This window comes from Pollicipes pollicipes, unplaced genomic scaffold (assembly GCF_011947565.3).
Source record: "Pollicipes pollicipes isolate AB1234 unplaced genomic scaffold, Ppol_2.1 Scaffold_6138;HRSCAF=7277_pilon_pilon_pilon, whole genome shotgun sequence".
NCBI classification, from domain to species: domain Eukaryota; kingdom Metazoa; phylum Arthropoda; class Thecostraca; order Pollicipedomorpha; family Pollicipedidae; genus Pollicipes; species Pollicipes pollicipes.
Window position 1 is genome coordinate 28,262,974 of NW_023596818.1, and position 21,821 is coordinate 28,284,794.

At 56.7% G+C, this 21,821-nt stretch overlaps 2 protein-coding genes and 1 long non-coding RNA gene across 3 annotated transcripts in view; 2 read left to right on the plus strand and 1 right to left on the minus strand.

Moving 5' to 3' along the window:
* Window positions 1-5,765: 5,765 nt before the first annotated feature.
* Window positions 5,766-10,474, plus strand: LOC119106430 (uncharacterized). Its single transcript, XR_005095139.1, has 3 exons — window positions 5,766-5,843; window positions 7,511-7,671; window positions 10,434-10,474. It is a non-coding gene; the product is annotated as an uncharacterized LOC119106430 (long non-coding RNA).
* Window positions 10,475-11,392: 918 nt separating this feature from the next.
* Window positions 11,393-13,417, plus strand: LOC119106263 (zinc finger protein 239). Its single transcript, XM_037229878.1, has 2 exons — window positions 11,393-11,521; window positions 12,054-13,417. Exon 2 carries the CDS (start codon window positions 12,327-12,329, stop codon window positions 13,389-13,391), a length of 1,065 nt encoding a protein of 354 aa, XP_037085773.1. The 5' UTR covers window positions 11,393-11,521; window positions 12,054-12,326; the 3' UTR covers window positions 13,392-13,417.
* Window positions 13,418-13,692: 275 nt separating this feature from the next.
* Window positions 13,693-21,821, minus strand: part of LOC119105534 (sodium/hydrogen exchanger 3) — a 53,017-nt gene continuing 44,888 nt past the window's right edge. Inside the window, exons 12-17 of the mRNA XM_037228996.1 lie at window positions 21,416-21,544; window positions 20,062-20,140; window positions 19,253-19,402; window positions 18,454-18,615; window positions 16,813-16,921; window positions 13,693-13,786 (exon numbers count right to left, since the gene is read on the minus strand). Coding sequence (XP_037084891.1) covers window positions 13,693-13,786; window positions 16,813-16,921; window positions 18,454-18,615; window positions 19,253-19,402; window positions 20,062-20,140; window positions 21,416-21,544 — 723 coding nt within the window. The remainder of the gene's footprint in view (window positions 13,787-16,812; window positions 16,922-18,453; window positions 18,616-19,252; window positions 19,403-20,061; window positions 20,141-21,415; window positions 21,545-21,821) is intronic.

The window sequence follows — 21,821 nt, forward strand, 5'->3', positions numbered from 1 at the left end:
TGCAGGGACGCGCCCTCAAATGACAGTGAGCAACCCTTTGCACCGATCAGAGACATCCTGAATCGATACGGGTCTATAGGTCAGTCAGGCACCACCAGTACCACACAGTCAGCTACGTGCCGATGCCGGCCGAGGGCCCACTTCCTAATCAGCTACGTAGCCGGGGCCAGCGATTTACACTGGTCGGGACCGTGACATCGGCCAGAACCCGCTGTGCCTAACAGAGCGTCCTGTGTTCGCAAGGGGCTCCGAGCCGTCCAGGGGCAGTGCTCGATGAGGCCAGAACAGTGCGGTCAGCGGAACCGATGACCAAGGGCCCGGTTGGAGGGCATAAGGGCCCGAAAGAGTGGCTATACGTCACATAAAGACTTGCGGGCCCGTTTCCCAAGCAGGAGTAAGGCCGGGGCCCCTGAAACTATGGATGGGGCTCCTGTGTCGCTCAGGGGCCACAGTGCCGACCGGGGGTCGTGTGTCGGCTAAAGGCGTCAAATTGGCCACAGGCTTTGTTTCAGAAGGTCCGAAGTGGGACCATGGGTCCCTCGGGACCAAAGGTCAACATCTTGATTGGAAGGCTGAAGAGTTTTAAGGGCTGGTTTGTAGGTCATATTTAATACCCCCGCTCTTAAGACCGTGATCTCAAGTGTCAGTCAGAGGGTCTCTTGTACAGAATGGGGATCTCTGAGACAGTGTTCCTCTATTTCAGCCAGAGGTCACCAACACCGAACAGTCGGTTCCGTGTCAGTCGGTTGTTTGGATAAGAGCCCTTTCGACCAGAGATGATCAGTTCAGAGCTATGGAATGAGGGAAAATTGTTAACAGTACAGTAATTGTTAACAGGACAGACTTGCATGCACCTGGGGGACAAGCCGCCGAGCCCAGCCGTGTGTGCGCGCTGGGTACCCGGTCGGGGTCCCCCCTCCCATGGGGCTCTCGGCCCACTCGTGGCTGACGCATGCAGCCTGCCCCGGACAAGCGGGGTGTCGCGAGTATGCAGGATGAAGCAAGATAAAGGATGAGACGGACGGATGCCGTGTCAGTCTGAGCTCTGGGGGCCCATTTCCAAGCGAGGACAAGGTCGGGTCCGCGAAAATACACTGCCCCTGTAACGGTCAAGAGCAGACAATGCCTAACAGGGCGTTCTGTATCAACAAGGGACGTCGAGTCGGTCAGGAGGGTATCTGCTCAACAGGGACGGGAACGGGATCACGAATGGCAGAGGATCTCTTGCGTTGGTGAGGCCCACTGTCAATGAAAGGAAACATCATAACTTGTGATAATATTCGCATTGAGACAATGGCAGGATTCTGGGCCAGTCAGTGCCCCTAGTGCCGAACAGTGGGTACTCGAACCCATTTCCAGCATGGGCCCGTTAAACCGATTTGGAGACTATGTGCCAGTTATGTGACCACCTGCGGCGATCAGGGATGTTGTTGCGCCTATGAGAGTTCCTCCGTGTATCCGGGGCCAGCTGTGCGGGTCAGAAGGCCTTGCACGTCATGAAGGGGCCTATGTGATATGATGTATCTCTCTAATGCCCCCAGATCGAGCGGGGGATCTCGCCCTGTGTCGCCAGAATGACAGCCGTAGAACACTTCGCGTTGGAGCGGAATGGCCGTTCAGCTCCTGACCGAGGACAATTGTGAGACCTCGTGTCGTCAGCCAGCGTTTCGCGCCAGCAATCACCACGAGGTAGCAAAATACACCAACGGGTTCAGATAACGCAGCGTAGTTCGGTGTAATGGACGCTTGCTCCGCCTGCCACACGGTATGGATGTGCGGGCTCGGAACCGTTTGTTTAGCTTTTACCGCAGAGCAAGTTCACCCCGGCACAGCGCACCAGGAAGGAGAAAATATGCTCACTGCGCATGTATGTCGTATTAATTACCGCATTCATATTCCGACTAGTTTCAAACTCAACACTGGGCCTTCTGATGTCAAACAGCAACACTCACAAAATAACTCAACTGATCAATAAACGATATCAAAACATACACACTTAACTGAAGTCAAATTTCAGTGTGCAAGCATTTACAACACGGGTAGGCCCCCCCCCCCCCCCCCCCCGGTAAACGCCGCAGAGACCCGCGCTCTTGGCCCGTCCCCAGGAGCAGACCCCAGTGGCCACAGTGTGGAGTACCTCGAGTGGCCGAGATCCACGGCTTTCATAAGGTGTGCGCCGGACAGATGCAAGCCTTTCCGCTGCGCATGCGCACCATCCAGTTATAGCACCTGCAACGCCTGATTCAAAGTTTTTCAACGCTCGACGGCCGGCCTCGGCTTCTCGGGTCTGCGCGGCCGCCGCCTGCCATCTAACGAGAGTTCTCCGAACCAGCTGAGCCTCGGCGCCGCCTTCAGCCCAGGCCCGCGCCACACACAAAGACGGTGCCCGACTTCCGCTCCAAAAGCCCGCATCACGTCGACCGCGGAACGGCACGCGAGCGCCGCACGCCCCGCGTGAAAGGTGTTTAAACAATGATGTGACTCGTAGTGTTCTACTCAAGAGACAAATTTGCCCGGAAAGAAACAAGGGGTCACATAAGTACTTAAAATAGTAGGTCGAAGTGGGTTTAAAAGCCAACAAAGCAGCCCTATGTTTGCCTGAGAGTGTTCATGCTTTTGCAGAATCAGTTAGCGAAAAAAATAACATCGAAAGGTTTGAGGCTGTGCTGCCGAAATTTCGGAAACAAGGACAGTGATAGCCTGGGTTGCAGTTTCCGTAAATCGAAGGGCATTCATTGCCAGTGCAAGTAACACCACGAGCACCGCGCGAGAATGACCAATAAATGCTTTATGTAAAATAAATAAATGTAAAATAATGATTTGGAACGCCCGTCACAGTTAATTCGCACCACTCACAGATAAGGCCGGGCCTATCTTTTTTTGCATTTTTGAGGTTGCCTTTGGACATACGAACAATGAAGATTCTGCCTTTACCGTTCCAGTTTCATTGCCACCAAAATGGCGATCCGTCCTTAACATAGAGCTTAAAATCGCACCGGTCAAATATACGCCCAGACTACCTTCTAGATGTACGATTTGATGTCCTAAAGCGTAGAAAGGTACCTCTTTCAAATGCATCATCATTTTCGTCCACCTGTTGACCACGGCTTAGCATTAGCCACAGCGCCGGCGCTGCGCGGCCTATGAAGACTGCCGCCCCTGGGGTCGAGGTTTTTGTTGGCAAGATTTGCGAGCGCGCATGCTCAACACTACGTACATAATTTTGATCACTAATCGATTCTGACTGAACATTCAACACTTCCAGACTGACGTGGCTTGACAAAGGTAAAACAAATTTTTGATCCACTTTTGTCTACCGGCTACATTCGCGGGGTCCGAATGTAGACGGTAGACAAAAGTGGATTACCTTTAGAGCCCAGATCAAATTATGACGAAGCTATTAAGCTCTATCGGTTTAGGAAGAGCCCTCTGGTCCATTGTAAAGTGCAGAGCATCGGCGATTTGTTTCATTTAGTCGTTTAACGCATGGTTTATTCAGTTTGACAAAAATTCCGTCGGAATCTATCTCGCGGTAGCTTCTGAATTCTATTCCAGTCATACAAGGGAAGAAATGCAATAATGTCAATAAAAGTACGCCCTCATTAACAAATGGGCTATATCTGGCAATATTGATGGATCCCTATCATTGCCAGGAGCCCATTTGTCAACCCTGTGTGCCCCTCCATACCAAGGCTCTGGCTGCGCGACTACCCTTGCGAAACGTCAGGATCAGTTACGTGTAATATTAGCACTGGGTAGTGCCACTGCAGTACCGTCAAGACATAAAACAACATTAATTTCAACTATTTTCGAGCCCAAATAACGCTCCCAACGCTTTGTAACAGCACTACGCTCCTTCCCTGCAGTTGGGTGAGTGGGTGGGTGGGTGTGTGGGTGCGTGTGAGGGTGCGTGCGTGCAGCTATGTGTATCAATTTGAAGCATTATGCCCGGCTTGATTATGACTTCACCCTAACTAAGTATGTCGGCACCCCTGTCACCCGATGGACAACAAGCTTCCTTAGCCTTCCGTTGCCGGGAATGTCGGCATGCATTTGAGCACACCGGGGCCCGGATTGGTCCAAACCTGTATTGCGCATTAGCCAGAGGTAGTTTTTCAGTACTACAAGCCACAGTTATGTGATTTTCGATGATAGAAGCTTGTCAGTCGGCATACTTGACAATGACTACTTTCATTTTTTTCTCATTTGTGTGCGTCACCTTGAGATGTGAAACATTTCCTTCAACAGCATTTCGTCGGTTTGAGGCGTCGTGAAAACAAAAATTGTCAATTAATTTTTATCCAGCTTTTAGGATTTTGCTTTCTTAAGACGTCGACAAAAAGTCACGTCTACAAAATAGCATTCGGTCAAATGGATTCGACAAAAAGCCATTTGGCTAAATGGGTTTCGGTTATTGACCGGATGCAATCGTAACATACATAGTCAGCCTATCTGGATGTTGGTACAACTGATCCCATGTGACCTTGGCTTCACAGTTCACACAACAAAATGGCCTTGCACGACGACACCCTCACGATCCACTGACGTTGGCTTCACAGTTCACACAACAAAATGGCCTTGCGCGACGGCACCCTCAAGATCCACTGACCTTGGCTTCACAGTTCACACAACAAAAAGGCCTTGCACGACGACACCCTCAAGATCCACTGACCTTGGCTTCACAGTTCACACAACAAAATGGCCTTGCACGACGACATCCTCACGATCCACACCATCAATCGCACAAAGTGGGGCGGCCGCTGGCAACTGCTGCGCAGAAATTGAATGCGACTGAGCAACCATCTCGAGCCCAGCCAGATCTTACTCGCATTCTGCAACGACATTCGCGGTATGAGGCGCACTAAAACCTGAGTTGGGTACAATCAAAGGCGCAGCCAGAACTTGTGACGGGGGCAAATTTTTTAACTAGCGATTTCCAGCCCCATTGACAACACTTACACACTGTGAATAGACTAAAAGCATGTTCACTTGACTATCCGCTGGTCTTGTTACTAAGTTACGACTGTTGGACCGTACTTGTCGCTGTCCATGATCGTGTTTATGAGATCTAAGAAAGCAGAACAGTCTCCTGAGCACTGTGTGTTATGTCATGGTGAAATCTGCGCTCAAACCTGGGGCGGCTGGGGGCTAAAGCCACATATGAGCCCCGTTGGCTGCGCCATTGGATTAGGGCACAATCTGAGGATTTTCTGGGCACAAACATTATGGAACGCTCTTGCAAGCTTTCGGCTCCATCCCCTTACGACGTCCTGCCTATCTGTGCCTGAGCATACAAGCCACGAAGTGATAAATTAGCTCATGCATTTTGTTTTCATTTTCATGTGGCCAGGACGCAGCTGTTCATGCGGGTGGCATGTTTCTTAGCTCTTGATCATTTCTTCCTCAGCTTCGTAATTGTTCTCCTTCTATGGACCCAAGTATGTACCGAAAGAGGAATAATGCGTCCATAGATCAGACATCCTCGACATGCTTTGCTCTTGATGTACATGTGAACGTAGATAAGTGGGTATATTTTATTGTGCAAATTTGTGAACTGATTCTGCAGTTATTCACTCAAAATATGAGCTTGTACCACAAAGCTTTTTTATTCATCATAAAATGAGCATTATTCTATAAATAATTTGCACTGGAATTGTTTTCAATAGGTATGTAAGACATCTATGCTGTAGAATTGCTTCGCCAAACCCCGCAGTCAGCTGATAGTGCAGGAAAACATCCGACGGAAAAATTCGCCTGCGGCTGTAGGGATTGTGGGGTGGATGGTCCGTGCGCCTGTGCCCTTTGTTATGAAAACAGGCTCCTAGCTCCTAGAGGTTTCAACGGTGAGCTTGTAGCATTGCTCCCAGTTATTTGCTTGGTCAGATGGTATGACCACAACCGTGGAATGCGTGTGTGGTCAATGATCCTGATGTCAAACTGGCGCACCTTTACGTCGATCGTGGTGTCGATGACCTTGGCTGTGTGGGAATGAGCTTTGGCCACTTTACTTTCACCTGTTAATGCTTGTGTCTTGCTCAATTTTTGTTTGATATCATCTGGTTGGTGCAAATTTTGCTCCTCTAGCCTTGTATTCGCAATGCTTGGGCTATGAATTTTTCACTCACCTTAGATAGCTACCCAAAGTACATTTGCTGTGTGTCATGCTCACCTATTATGTGTTTTGTGGGACTGCCAAATGGCTAATATGATATTTTAGTTGTTATGAGCGGCATTGAAGTCAGGTGACCAAGCTTGATAATTCTTTGATGGCTGCATTGATTGGTAGTTCTAGCATTTGTGGCAACAATTTGTTGAATGTCACAAATGTATTGCCTGCCATGGACCAGGCTATCCTGTCCTTCAGTGAGGAAATGGCCTGTTTGTTCAGAACCTGTCTATCTCCAAACACAAATAAGTGAATATGAAAGCACAATCTGTAAGGGATGATTGCAGTCAATACAGACATTGGTAAACACATAATGCTGACATAAATTTATACTCCTGGTCCAGAAATTATACCCAAGGCTGGCTGCTTGCAACAGTCAAAAGTTTAACATACTTTTCAAGGCTCCAAGATTGTAAGAAAGTTGCTCTGAAAAAGCTAGGGTGGATGTCTTAGATTTATCATGATTTCACTAGTCAAGGGACTATACAGTAAATATAACACCACCCAGTATTTCACTTACTATTATAATCATTATTGTGTGTGGGAGGTTATGATCAGAACAGAGTACAGAAAAGAGCACAGGATATATTAAGCTATTTTTTTACTTTCAAACATCTAGGCATGCTTGAGAATGGCAGGGTAGGGTGTCAAAAACTACCTGGGTCAGTTACATGTTATGTTTAAGGCTGGCAAGTCATTGCAAAATAGAGTAAGGCTGGGTACCTTGGTCTAGATTCAGAGAAGGGTTCTTGGACAGCCAGTTGAAATGAGTGATTTTAGAGTATTTCAGATGTAACAGATGAATTGATATACCATTGGTGGTAAGGAGTCATTATACTCTGTTCTTCAGCTGGGGAGAGGCTAAACATGTGGGCTGGCCATACCATTCACACCCAAACAGAGTCTTCCATAGATCCATGGTTTGTGAGTGATGCATGCTTTGATGCCAGTGAGCCTCTGTGGTTGTTGAAGCCAGATTGTTTGACACCTTATGTGATACACACCCTTGTATCCCAAAATTTTGACTCTCATGACAGAAATGTCACTAGGTGCCATCTAGTCATATGCTTTTACTTCATATTGTGTTATTTTCATAGATTCCATTGTCTCAATGTTGCATTGACTCTGTGGATCTAATGTTGTTACATGGTATGAATAAGTAGGACATTTCAGGTACACTTCACATGATACAGTTATGCTTTTGCAAGACAAAGTACTTGCTATTGCATCAGTAAAGTACCTTCAGTACTCTCAGTTGTAACATAGCATCCTTAATCTGATAAAAAAATATATGTGTGATGGCACTCCAAATATTGCTGCATTTCTAATGTTGGTGGCCGACAGATGGAGCTGGTGCCACCACCAGAACGCGTGACCCTGCCAGCCGGCGTGAACCTGGTGCAGTGTTTCGTCTGCACGGCAATGTTCTACACCCAGGAGGAGCTGGAGAAGCATGTCAAGCTTCACAGGAAGACAGACATTGTGCGGGCCGTCATCGAGCACAGGTGAGCTTACATGAGGTGTGGCACTGCCATCGGCTGCTTGTATAGTCAACCCGCTTGATATTCTCACAACACAAACAGCAAATATTTTGGCACAGATGGTCCAACATGGTGGTTTACCTGTATAAGCAACAGTCATGCCTCACAAAACCTCAGTTAGCCTCGAAAGCTTTTGATCTGAGGAAGTCTGCGAGACCACATATTAAGCATGTATGTTGGGCGAAAAGTGAAAATTTGCTAATGCAAGCACTTTAAAACACCTATTAGTATCAGTTTCCGAACAGTAGCTGATTCCGTTTGCTTGCGTTTTGACATCATCAGTATCATCTGTTTCGATGCGGTCTGTGCTGCGTCTGTTATGTTCGCTCGCGCTTTGCTGCGAAAGGCGTCCCTTCACTGGCACGTGCCACATACCATAACACTGCTGTGGTGAGGTTCTGAGGTGCTGGCGTCTTGGAAGGTCTGCTGGTATTGGCTCGTTAGTTGTCACTGGAAAGGACTTCGCCCCTCCTTCAGTGGTGTGCCTATGACTCCGCAAGATGGAGGTGCGGTAGGCTGCCAGCATTGAGTGCAGCTTTTGTTTGGGTGATGCTGTTGTCGTTTTTTTTTTTGCATCGTTACAGCCTGTTTCACACACGTTTTCCACATGTTGTAATCTGTTCCAAACAAAAGCCAAAAGCCTGTGCCGCAGGCCGCCGCAGTCCCGGTATCTCAATTACCTGAAGATTTGGGGCACAAGTCTCCGGTTTGCATTCACGTGGAAGACACCATTAGTGGGCTATGCCTGGTGTTTCCACTGCTTTGTATTGGAATGCTGCAACTGGTTTTGTTGGAGGCCCAAGCGATGTTTTATTTATATACGTGGGATATTTGACTAGAAGATAGTTAGGTACTGATGAGTGACCACCGATCTAAATGCTACTGACTGATATGCGTGCGGACCTGTCACCATTGCCTCATTTTGAGAGATTGTCACAATTTTTGGTGATGCGACTGCCTTAAGATTGCCCAAACATTTACCGCATTGTTGGAGGCTGTCAGTCGTCTGGCGTCAGTCTGGGCCGGCTGGACACGGCGAACCCCTGGCCGTGCTGATCCCTCCCCCCCCCCCGCCCCGGGCCCACCGGCAGCGCCATACCGGCGGCCACCGGATTCGCAGCATTGGTGCGCAGTTTGGACCGACCGGTCACGCTGGCCCCACACAGCCCTGTTTCAGAACACCGCGAAGTGAAGGACGTTGGCTGTGCTAGACGATCGATGGTCACACCGCCGTCACACTGCACGCTAAACGATCGATGGGTACGCCGCCGTCACACCGCACGCTGAGCAATCGACGGTGACACCGCCGTCACACCTCACGCTAAACAATCAACGGTCGCACCCCTCACGCTAAAAAATTGACGGTCACACCGCCGTCGCACCCCACGCTAAACAATCGACGGTCACACCACCGTCACACCTCACGCTAAACAATCGACGGTCACACCGCCGTCACACTTCACGCTAAACAATCGACGGTCACACCGCCGTCACACCTCACGCTTAACAATCAGCGGCCACGCCGCCGTCACACTGCACGCTAAACTCGAAATACGTTACTTATGAAGCGCGAAACTACTCGAAGCTATTCTCGGATGGCACGGATGCCTACACGGGATGCAAGCGTTGGGGTGTTACGACTTGCGCAAGGTGCATTCTCAATCTATCGCTCGGTTTCGAAAGCTGACAAATAAAAAAATTCAGGTCCAGTGAGAGATGCAAGCATCACATAGCGGTAGGCGCGCCGAACAGGCCGTCTACCTTGTGCTTCTTGGATAGGTGTCATCCTGTAATACCCGGGAATAACGTCATTTTTCATTCGTATGTGGTGTTGGTTGTGAGGGCGACCCTGTGTGTGGACAGGGGTGCTCCGTAGGCAGGGGTACATGGGAGCCTGTGCCTGACACATGAGTACCCAGGACAGCGTCGGTGTCAGCGTCGTCGCCAGCTCTCCCCCGCCCCGCGTAGCTGCTTTGGTGAACGCGACCATGGGTGATTCATGAGTACACAAGCCAATCGCTGTTATCAGAAGTCTGCGTGAGAGCGAAGGATCAGCAAGATCTCAACGACGGTAGAGGTTACGCGGTATTCAGTGGCACGAGCCATCAGTAGGTCACAGTGCGGTCAACAAAAGACGGCTGTGAACAAACTACGGAGATGCTTCTAGCCCTCGTCGCTCTTTAGATTGTTAGCGTGTTATGTGCGCTAGCTTTTCCAGTCAGTGGTACTTCGTTTGAAAAATGGAGAAAAGGAAAGTATGCACTTTGCAAGACCTTTTGCCTACTGAATCACTGTTGTGACTACGTGACGTTTCGTACTGTGTCAGCCGCCGCGGGGTGGCGCTTTACACCGACGCATTGGAGAGGGCCGGGATTCGTATGCCAGAAGAGCGTCCCCAGCAGGACGCCTATTCTGTGCTTCTTGGATGGGTGTCATCCTGTAAACACCGGATCGTCCCGCTTGATCGTGGGTCTTGATCAGTCTCTGCCTTACCTTGTGCTGCGCACTTTTCCAGCCGGCTGGCTGGCGGCAGCTACAGCGCTGTTGGTCGGCAGGCTGGGTCCCGGACTATGGGTCTGGTCCAGGAGCATTCTTATGAGCCCCGCAGGCGGTGGGTTGGAGCCTCAGCTGTCCCCGTCCCGTGGCACACGCGGTGAGCGTCTGTGTGTCGGTCCGCCCGCGGTGGGCGTAGTGACGGCCGTGCGCTGACGGACCGCCGCCGACAGGGGCGAGCGGCACCACCGGCCGTCGGGCAGCTGCCTGCGGCCGCCCGCCGACCCGGTGGCCGGCTACAAGCTGGAGACGGCGGCGGCGCACGAGCTGGCTGCCCCGCACCAGGCCTGGCTGCAGCTGCCGACCCTGCCCGACCGGCACCTGGCGCTGTCGCAGCCGGCTTTGCCGCCGCCGCCGCCACCACCTCCTCCGCCACCGCCGCCGCCGCCACCGCCGCCGCCGCCGACCAGCGCGCCGGTGCTCATATCTGACATGCATGGGTGAGTCGCGGCCCGTGGCGCGCCATCGCCGACGATGTACCAAACCGGAGTTGCAGTGGAAAACTGCTGTGTCCAAAGGAAAATTGGCAGCATGCGAGGGCTGTCAGATGTCGCATTCTGATATACATTATGGGATGTTCATGGCGGATGTGCAATCAGTTTTATATTTAAAAACTTTCATTTCTCCTATCGCATGCCTGAATGGCTATTCTAATGATGCCAATTGTCCGGAAATGTTACCTGACGCGGCAAAGCAATTTTATTGGGCTGCGTTCAAACAATCGATGGTGGACGCGGCCTAAGTAAGCGAACAGTGCAGGTTGAGTCACATTTCAGGATTGCATAAGTACGGTGACGGATCAGCTGTGGGGCAGCAGTGAGCTGTTGTCGGGCGCCCGCCGCTGTCGGTGCTGTGCCTCTCTGACCGGCGTCGGTGTGGCGGCCAGCGGGCTGTTGTCCGGCGCCCGCCGCCATCTCCCCCGCCGTCGGTGCTGTGCCTTTCTGACCGGTGTCGGTCCGACGCCCGCCGCCATCTCCCCCGCCGTCGGTGTCGTGCCTCTCTGACCGGTGTCGGTGCGGTGGCCAGCCTGCAGGGCTGGAGTGTGGTGGGCGCCGGCGGCTCGGCGGCCGTCTACACGGACCTGGACGCCGGGCCGAGCAGCGCCGGCGCGTGCCAGCCGCTGGAGCCGCCGCCGGCCGAGCACGAGCTGCCGGCCGCCGAGCTGCTCTGCACCGAGGAGTCGCTGCACAGCAGCTGCCCGTCGCCCGGCGAGCCGGCCGTGCTGCGGCCGGCGCCCGAGTACCACGGACAGGACTTCAGCGTGAGTGGCGGGCCGCGGCGGCCACCGCCGGGGCCGGCTGGTGCCCCGGAGCAGCGCTGCATGGATGACAGGCAGACGCTCCAGCGCGCGGCCTTCACGAGGAATGGGGACCCTTGGTAAAATGGAGAAGTAGGGAAAACAGGATTTCATCAGGAATGAGGTGTAAGGTCAGGATATTATCGCGCTGCAAATGGCCTGTGCTGACGCCAGTCTAGGTTTTTGAAGCCCGCCCACTCAAAATGTTGCCATACCACTAGTTCCAGCAAGTTTTGTATTCGTGTGTACCTTGGTTACGTAGCCTTGACTCCAGTTTCCTTGCTTTGCGACGCGTCTTGTTCAGCAATGGCTGTATGGAACCTCGTCGGTGATCGACTATGGGACAGACACGACTGGCAGTCCACTGTCCGGTCCGGTCTGGTCTGTGTCCAGCAGACCTGTCAGAGTCCCATGCGTCTGTGCGAGACCACTGGTGCCGGCCGAGACCTGACCTGCCGTGCCCTGACCTGACCTGACCTCGGCTGACGGCGCGCAGGTGTACAGCGGCGAGGTGGCGACGTACCAAGCGGCCGGCTGCGGGGTGTCGCCGTCGCGCCGGATCCACCTGACGCTGCCGCCCGAGGCCGGCACCGCCGCCGCCTCGGCCGGCGCCGACCCGGACTACGTCAGCTTCAAATGCATCCACTGCTCGCGCGAGTTCGGCACGGCGGAGGATATCCACGTCCACCTGTCGTCGGTGAGCGAGGCCAGCCACGTGTGCCAGGCGTGCCACGAGGTGTGCCCCTCCACGTGGCACCTGGCCGACCACATGGCGCTGCACAGCTCGCCGCGGCCCTACAAGTGCGGCGTGTGCGCCAGAGAGTTCCGCACCTCGGCCCTGCACCGTCAGCACATCCTGCAGCACATCCCGGCGAGGATCCGGGACCAGGTGGGCAGCGAGCTGGCGCCGCCGGCCGTCGCCGCCACTGCCGTGGCTGCGGAGCTGGCGCCGCCGCCGCCGCCGCCGCTGCCGCTGCCGCCGGCGGCGCTGGCGCCGAACGTCGAGCAGCGCAAGCCCGTGTCGTGCGCCACGTGCGGCGCCACGTTCGCGCAGCCGCTGTCGCTGCAGCGTCACACGCTGCAGCAGCACCGGCAGCCGCGGCGACCCGTGCGCCGCATCTGCAGCTGCGACCACTGCGGCCGCATCTTCTACAGCTACAAGCAGCTCAAGTGGCACGCCGAGATTCACGGCAAGCGGCCGCACACGTGCTCCACGTGCGGCCTGCGCTTCCTGCACCAGTCGTGGCTGACGCGTCACATTCGGTCGCAGCACAACCCGCGCTTCGTGGGCCGCAACTCCGGCGAGTCGCGCCCCTGCCCCGTCTGCAACAAGGTGTACATGCGCACCTCGCTGCGCGCGCACGTGCGCATGATGCACCAGGATGCCAAGCCGTACCAGTGCGCGCGCTGCGGCCGCCGGTTCTCGGCCAAGTGTAACCTGCAATCGCACGTGCTGTCGCACCTCAGCTACCGCGACCGGCCGTTCAAGTGCGACCAGTGTCGGAAGGCCTACACCACCGACCGCGACCTGCGCGTGCACAAGGCCACGCACGAGGGCAAGCGCTACCCGTGTAAGGTGTGCGGCAGGGAGTTCAGCCGTGTCAGTTCGATGAACGTGCACCTGCGCGAACACGACGGCGAGAAGAAGCACATGTGCGGCGTGTGCGGTAAGCGGTTCGCGCGCAAGGCCTACCTGATGGCGCACGTGCGCATCCATACGGGCGAGCGGCCGCACGTGTGCACCGTCTGCGACCGCTCCTTCGCCAGCCGCAGCAACTACAACGCGCACGTGAAGAACCACGGGCGCCGCGAGCCGGTGAACGCCGAGCTCTGAGGTGGACGCGCGCTAGGCGAAGTCGGGTGGGGCGGGCGGCTCCCGCGCGGCGCGACGCCGTGCGGTGTTTCGGAGCGGCCCGGGTGGCCGAACGGGGCGGGCTGGGCCGCGACGGCGGTGACCGCTGGCCGGCGGCTGCGGGGACGCCCCGCGTCTGGACGCGCGCGCCGGGAGTCGACCCCCGCCAACGGAAGCTGGCGGTCGCGGTGCGTGGCGGAACAGGGTGTGCTGCGCGTCCGTGATCCTGTTGTTGGTATCCTCCTTTATATGTACAAGCTCCGCGCCCCGCCCCGCCCCGTCGTTAGAAGGCCTTCTTGTGCGGCAGACCGCCGGACTGCGGCGTGCCAGCATGGCCGGGCGGTGTCTCGCTGACCGCCGGCGGGGTCCTGGACCGTCTGCCGACATGAGGGGAGGGCGAGGGGGACACCCGCGTGCCCGCGCTGACCCCCTGGGATCTCCCCGTTTGTGTGTGTGTGGCCGCCTACCCGGAGCACTACGCGTCGTGAAGTGCGATACGTTGCGTTGCGTGCTGTTTACAAATGGCCATGTCCCATCGAGCAGCCCGAGCGCCGCGATTGGTGGGCTCTGCTCGTTGAGGCTGGTAAGGCATTGGCCTGCCATATCACTGCTGATTAGATTTCTAGTCTCCGCTATGCTGGCAGTAGCGCCAGTGGGGCGCGGCCGCCCCGGCACCCTGGGCGGGCGCCTTCTGACCCGTGTCGTCCCCGGACGGCGCCAGCCGCTGGGGCGTCGAAGGGCTGGTCCGGCTGGGTCAGTACCGGCCGACGTGGGCAGACGCGCCGGCCGGGCTGAGGCGGGCCGGCGGCCGCGCCGGCTGGGACGCGCCTCACTGGCGGCCTCGACCTCAGCAGACGTCCGAAGGCGGCCGGCTCTGGTGGCCGCCGGAGGTGGTATGACGTGGGGGGGGGAAGGGGGGGGGGGGGGGTCAGAGCGCGCCGCTTCGAACAGCGTCGCTTGTTTTCAGCACGGTAGGCGCAGTATTTGTTACGTTTGCTAGGTTTGGATGGGGACACGCTTTCGTCTAGCCATGCACCTCTTGGATCGTCCTCGTTCTTTGCCCTAAGCGGAATGGCACCTAAGGCTCCAGCTAGGGCCGTCGTGCTTGTTCGCGGAATGTCCGGCTCCAAGGTTATTGGACGTTCCGACAAATTGGACGCTGGTGAAACCAGCCTAGAATTCCGACGTCATTTGTCGGTGACAGCTTTTTCAGTAAACGGTCAAGCATATGACATTGACTTATATACATATACAACGCGATTTCAGACTGGGTGGACGAGTGTGTGATGTTCGTACATGTTGTGTTGATGGAAATTTTTGGGACAGTAGTGAGCTACGCGTATTATCGGTGTACGTTGGCCGGCTGCCGTCTGCGTCAGCTGATGGCGCGGCCCGGCGCGCGCTCGTTGCCCAGCGCGCGCTCGTCGCGTGACGTGTTGACCGGGGACGCCCGGCTCCCCGGCCGTCGGGCGGCGCCAGGGGAGGCCACCGTTTCTTGCCGTGGCGGCCGCGGCCGGGCTGGCGCAGCGTCGCGAGCCGGCGGGAGCGCCGCGGCCCGCCGCCCACGTGTCCTGCCAGCAATACTGCATAACCGGGCGCGCCGATGGCATTACACTGAGCTTTACCGTCTGTGTGGTCGCGGTCCGAACCCTCGTAGATCTCGCGGACGCCTCCCGGGAAGAGCGGCGGCTGGAGCGGCGCCGCTCCGCCGGGGAAGAGTGGCGGCCGGTGGGGCGCCGCCAGGACGGCTGTCGGCGTCGCCCCCCCGCCGCCGGCGGACAGCCGCCCCCCGCCCCCGCCGTTCAGCACTGTATGGTAGCGGCCCCGACCGTAGTTGTTTGTGCGTTTTCCTGTGTTGTCTTTGAGCATGCTTCCCTTGCCGTATGGTGGCGCTGAATGGTGATGCGAGGAGGGTGGACGCTTGCGTGTGGTGTGTTGATTTATTACAGTTTGCTCTGTCTTTGCGGAACATAAAATACACTTTGAAAAAGAGGCTGGTGATGTCACTTGACGTGCGTCGGGATGGCGGGCAGCTCCCCAGCGCCGCCGCTGCTGGTGGAGCTGAAACCCGTGCTTCGCCCCAGAAAGTAGTCAAGTGTCCGGACATGGACATGGTAAGTGTTCGTTTGCGCACGGCTTAGCCTCAGTCGCATGTGCGATTTGTAGCATCCTCGGAGACAAAGATGGACTTAAAATACAGTATATTAGCACATATGACGGAGCGCGGGCAGCCAGCTGGGTCACTGGGACGCCAATGCCGGCACCCGCCGGCGACCATGATTGAAAGACACGGATGGGACTGCCCCGGCTGCGCGAGACTGTCCGAAGCCGCACCGCACACTGCACACGTGCACTAGCGAGCGCCCCTGCACTGGTCGTTCACCTTTTACTCCCTAAGTGGCAGCACCGACAGGCGCTCAGCTTCGCAAGCCCGTTTATCTGATTGCCCGGAAAAAGCGAGGACAGTTGTTTAAAAGCATCCATCATTCTGATGACAAATAGTATAAAAACGCTAAACGATCCCGAACCAGTGCTAAAGGGGCACAGCTAAGTGTAGAGATTCCATGCACTACCGTCAACAAACAAGTAAAGATGTCCATTCGTGATAACCACTAGGTCACAGAGGTCACAAAGGATGGTCCCGTTCATGGCGTATGTCGTGGAAATGTGACGGGGCGGGCGGCATCATCGGCTCTATTGCCATGGAAACAATTCCAACCCGCCCAGCCCACAGAAGTTCAACACACACGCTGGATGACACGATCGGTACTCGCATCGTGCCCTGCAAATCTCAAAGGTAGCCGCCACTCGTCTCGGCACATGGACGCGCGTCAGGCACCGCCTCAGCCCCTGATAGCCGCAGCTTCCGTCACCGCAAGACGCGAAGCATGGCCCCGGACAGGCGGCGTGGTGCACGTCAACGGTGGCAGCAAGTGCTCCAGGCACGCCAGAAATATAAACCCCGCTGTCATTGGCTGCGCGTGGTTACCAGAGGCACAGAACACCAAAATGGACGGGCTTACAGAGCAGAGCGCTCCCTACGTCAGAAAACTGGTGTCGCTGGCCCCGCAAATCTAGCTGAGGCCCCATGCCCGCCAACCTCCGACCAGCCAAGTCCGTAGATCTTGCGTCACTCCCGGTGGAGGGGGAGAGAGGGGCACTACATGACCGCGGGCACCACCGGCCACTCGGCAGCGCTCACAGCCGCGTGCGCTGCTTGTCGTCGTCGCCCGGCTGGTCGATGCTGACTGCGGTGAAGGCTCGCCGGCCACCGTCGTCGGCCGCCTCGTCCCGCGCCGCCGGCTTGGCCGGCGGCTGGTTGGCGGCGCGGCCGTCAGGCGGCGCCTCGGTCGCCGTCGGCTCACCGTCCTCGCAGATGGCGGCGGCTGCCTCCAGAGGCGGCGAGCCGGCCAGGCGACGGCGCAGCGATGAACGCAGAGAGCTGAGCCCAGCCCGGAATGAGCTGGTGAGGGAGCTGCGCCGCGGCGGCTCCGTGTCCGGCCCGTCCGCCACTGCAGGGCACACGGGGTCAGGTCAGGTCAGGTCTGTGTCTGGCCTGTGCGCCACTGCAGGACACACGGTCAAGTCAGGTCAGGTCTGTGTCTGTCCTGTGCGCCACTGCAGGGCACACGGAGTCAGGTCAACAGCGGCCGCTGGCCGTCAGGCGGCTCCAAGTCTGGCCCAACCGCCACTGCAGGGCACAAGGGGTCAGATCGTGTCACGTCAGGTCAGCGGCGACCGCAGGTCTCGTTTCCCCAGCCGCTACCAGGTCTGACACTCAGAAGTAAACCGCTCAACGGAAAATATGTAAATATTTGAGTGAGAAGTCAAAGCAGCATTATACGCATGCCAGCTCAAAATGGAAGGCAGTTCAGCTTACACCGCACGACAAATCGAGGCGCGCTATACAAGGAAATAGACAGGGTGGCATATGACTGCTAGGAGAAAGCGATGTTGTCTTTAACCGAATTAGCTGTTGGTGGTGGGAGAGCGCAGCGTCGGAAGCAGAGGTCTGCCAGCCGACTTTTGTCCGAAATCGCTGCAAGCTACATTTAGACAACCACGCCACGCTGTGCTCAACCGAGGGCTTCCAATCACCGTCACACTCGCACTTTGTGTTGTTGGATCACCAGAGCCTGTGGGGAACCACATGCCCCGGTATCTGCTTCCATACCATCGATTGGTGAACCGGCATCTGCCGCCACTCCACCGACCGGTGAGACAACCCCGCTGACCGGTGAGCCCACTCTTCTCACTGGTGAGCTCCCCCACGGACCGATGAGCTCAGTCCACCGACCAGTGAGCTCACTGTACTAACCGGTGATCTCACTCTGCTAACCGGTGAGCTCACTCCACTGACCGGCGAGCATACTCCACCAACCGATGAGCTCACTCTGCTAACCGGTGAGCTCACTCTACTGATCGGCGAGCATACTCCACCGACCGGTAAGCTCACTTTACTGACCGGTGAGCTCACTCTACTGACCGGTGAGCTCACTCTACTGACCGGCGAGCATACTCCACCGACCGGTGAGCTCACTCTACTGACCGGTGAGCTCACTCTACTGACCGGTGAGCTCACTCTACTGACCGGTGAGCTCACTCTACTGACCGGTGAGCTTACTCTACTGACCGGTGAGCTCACTCTACTGACCGGCGAGCATACTCCAACGACCGAGTGAGTCACTGCTGACCGGTGCGATCACTACTGACCGCGAGCATACTCACCGACCGGTGAGCTCACTCTGCTGACCGGTGAGCTCACTCTACCTGACCGGCGAGCATGCTCCACCAACCGGTCGAGCCTCACTCTTCTCTTCCGACCGGCGAGAATACTCCACCGACGCGTGAAGCTCACTCTGCTGACGCGGAGCTCACTTTACTGACCGGTGAGCTCACTGCTCTGCTGACCGGTGAGCATCACACCTACTAGACCGGGCGAGCATACTCCACCGACCGGTGAGCTCCACTCTACTGACCGGCCAGAGCATGCTCCACCGACCGGTGAGCTCACTCTACTGACTGGTGAGCCCACTCTACTGACCGGTGAGCGACTCGGGCGGCGAGGCGTAGTGAGTGTAGTCCTCATTGGAGATCCAGGCAGGCGCGCTCGTGTTGTGCCACTTGAGCGGCCGGTGGCAGACGAGCACCTCGTCGTCCCGCTTCCAGGGCAGCACGCTCTCCGTCTCGGTGATGGGATGGGCGGCTGCGGGAGGCGCGACAGCAGGGCGTCAGGCACCGGCCTCAGGCGGCGGCCGCAGCCGCTGTCTGGCAGGTGAAGGGGGAGGGCGATGGGGGGGGGGGGGGGGGATGGCATGCGCCGCCACAGAGCCGCACGCAGCCAGGCAACTGACCCTGCACTCTCGCTAACCTTGTTGAAATTATCTGCATCTAGCATGTGGACGGCTGATGTAGGTAGCTACATGCTCATGCGTAGTCGGCGCAAGTGTTCTGCACTAATCGTGTACTTGCCGAGAGGTAAATGTGATTCGATTTTTGCCCTGTTCCTCTGTCGCCATCATGCCAGAGTTATGCCAGACAGTAGCATGACAGAGAAGAGTTACAGTTACAGTTGCCGAGTTACCGAGTTCAGAGTTGCATAGTTAGGGATGACAACATTGTGACAGAGAAGGGCAACACATGTTGACAGCAGTGATGCCAGAACTTAAGCTAGCAATGACATGAAATACGCCGCGCATCAATGCTATCGTAGAGGATCTGTGCGACAGACCGCGTCCAAAGGACGCCAAGACGCATCACAGCCGGAAGGGACTGGAGCACATCAGATGGGTTCAGCAACGTTGCTGGTGGCGCCCTGTGCTCTGCAGCTGTGCTACCCTCACCATCACTTGACACCGAGTGGTTCCTGCTGGCCGTCTCCTTGGCCCGGAAGTTGATGACGCCCCGCGCCTCAGCCGTCTCAGCGTCCGACGCCGACCGGCCGGCGCGCGCGCCGAACGGGGGCACGGCGTCTATGACGTCATATAGATCATCTGCGCGGCAGGAGCACAGGCCGAGGCGGCTGACACAGGAGCACAGGCTGAGACGGCGGACACAGGAGCACAGGCTGAGGCAGCTGACACAGGAGCGCAGGCTGAGGCAGCTGACACAGGAGCGCAGGCTGAGGCGGCTGATACAGGAGCACAGGCTGAGGCGGCTGACACAGGAGCACAGCCTGAGACGACTGACACAGGAGCACAGCCTGAGACGGCTGACACAGGAGCGCAGGCTGGGGCGGCTCACACAGGAACCCAGGCTGAAGCAGCTGACACAGGAGCACGGGCTGAGGCGGCGGACACAGGAGCACAGGCTAAGGCGGCTGACACAGGAGCACATATAAAGACAGGCTGACACGGGGACGTGCGCTGCGACAGGTGCGACTCCAAAGCTGCTGTGACACTTTCCGACGCGCGGTGGCACTGGTAACGTGGCGCAATGCATGGGGTGCAATTTGGGGTGCAACATGGGGTGCAAATATTTGCAATCACGTCAGAGATCCTACGTAAATAATCACCCTAAGTTGGACTTCAGAGAAAGAAACTTAAGCCGTTATCCCCGCCTTTGACTAGACCACGTTCAGAAAAGACAGCCTTCCTCAATACAGTTCGCAATGGGTAGACCGTCGAAGAGTGGTGCCATCCCGGCGCCTCACCGTCTTTGAGTTTCACCGTCGAACCGTTGGTCTGTACGGCGAACGAGACATTTTTCCTGGGCGAGTGTCCGTTCTGGTTCTGTGGAAAAGGGGCAGTCCGGTCACGACCCCGGGGGCCCGGGCCTCTACAGCAAGCGTCAGCTCTGGTTCTGTGGAAACGGAGCAGTCCGGTCACGACCCTGGGCATCTCACGGGCCTCTCCACCAAGCGTCAGGTCTGGTTCTGTGGAAAAGTGGCGCCCGGTCACGAACCCGGGCATCTCACGGGCCTCTCCAGCAAGCGTCAGCTCTGGTTCTGTGGACAAGTGGCGCCCGGTCACAACCCTGGCCACCAGACCCTCTCCAGCAAGCGTCAGCTCTGGTTCTGTGGACAAGGGGCGCCCAGTCACGACCCTGGCCACTCGACCCTCTCCAGCGGCCAGCGACACCTGCGCGGACCCAGTGACATCAGCGGCAGGGCAGCGGCGTGACGCCACCGTCACGACCGCGCACGCAGGCAGCGGCGGCAGGAGAGGCACGCCGTCACCGCCCCGCGCCACTCGGAGCGTGACGATCGCGCCCGGTAATCCACCCAGAACAGCAGCCGCACGTTCTGCGGACAGACGTGCACGGCTCCGTGTCGCTGTAGCGACCGTAAACAGCTGACAACGAGCCGGACGTGGAGCTGTCACTGATAAGGTCCCCCGACCTGTACACTTGCACTCAAAACAATGACGCGGAATTGACCAAGGTCCGCATAAAGTGCAGGTAGTTGCAAATTACGCCAACGTTGGCAAACTCGTTGTTTAAAACGACAAGAGACAGGAATGACAGAAACGGTAACGGCAAGGACAAGGGCATTCAGTCAGCGACAATGCAAGACTTTCAGACCCAGACGCGTGTTGGAATCGGACACTTAGTCAGCCAGCCCGTCTCAAAAGCAGCCGCGGACTGGTACTAGAGAAAGCGGTCCGCAAATCGTAGAAAGGCTCACAAAGCTGGAGAAGGTCGCATCGAACCTACGAGAGTCCCTTAGCAGCCAGTTATTTGGAGCTGACAGGAGCCAAAAGCTAATCCGGAATCATATATTGGCGGTGGGCAAGGAAACTTCGGTCAACAGGTGAATGGTCGTAAATCGTCTCTAAAAACGGAACAGCCCTGCTTTTTCATTGCACTGGTAGAAAGCGGCCCCTCCCCCTCCCCCCCATAGAACTGCCCTCGGCCGGAACCAATTACACATAGCACTGCTGCCCATGTCGTAGCGGTGCCTAGCAACAGCGCACGCCTTTTAGTTCGTGCGCCCAGTGGTTCACAATCTCGAAGCCGCGTTTCCGCCGTGCGGCGACACCCACAAAGCCGGGCGTGTCGAGGCTCACCCTCTGCTTCTTGCCGCGGTACATGTCGATCATGCGCTGGCGCATGTACAGCTGCATGGTGTGGTTGACCGGACGCGTGTGCATGTCGTCATCGCAGACGGCATGGCGGGAGTAGCTCCAGCGCCTCCGCTGCGGCACAGGCGCACGCGCCGTTAGGCGAGGAGTACGACTGCCCGGAGGGGGGGGGGGAGCACGGGACACCAGCCTGGAGCGGACTCGAACGAAGCGGCGCGAGTGGTCGTCCGCACAAGCACGACTGGCTGTCGGGAGCGGTCGGCTGGCTGCCCAACATAGCGATGCGTTTGGAAACCTCCACTCCACAAATTGTCGGCATTTCACCCGACCTTTACGGGCAGCCGTTTTATCGAAGACAGGCAGCACGGCGGTTACAGAGCACACAGACAGG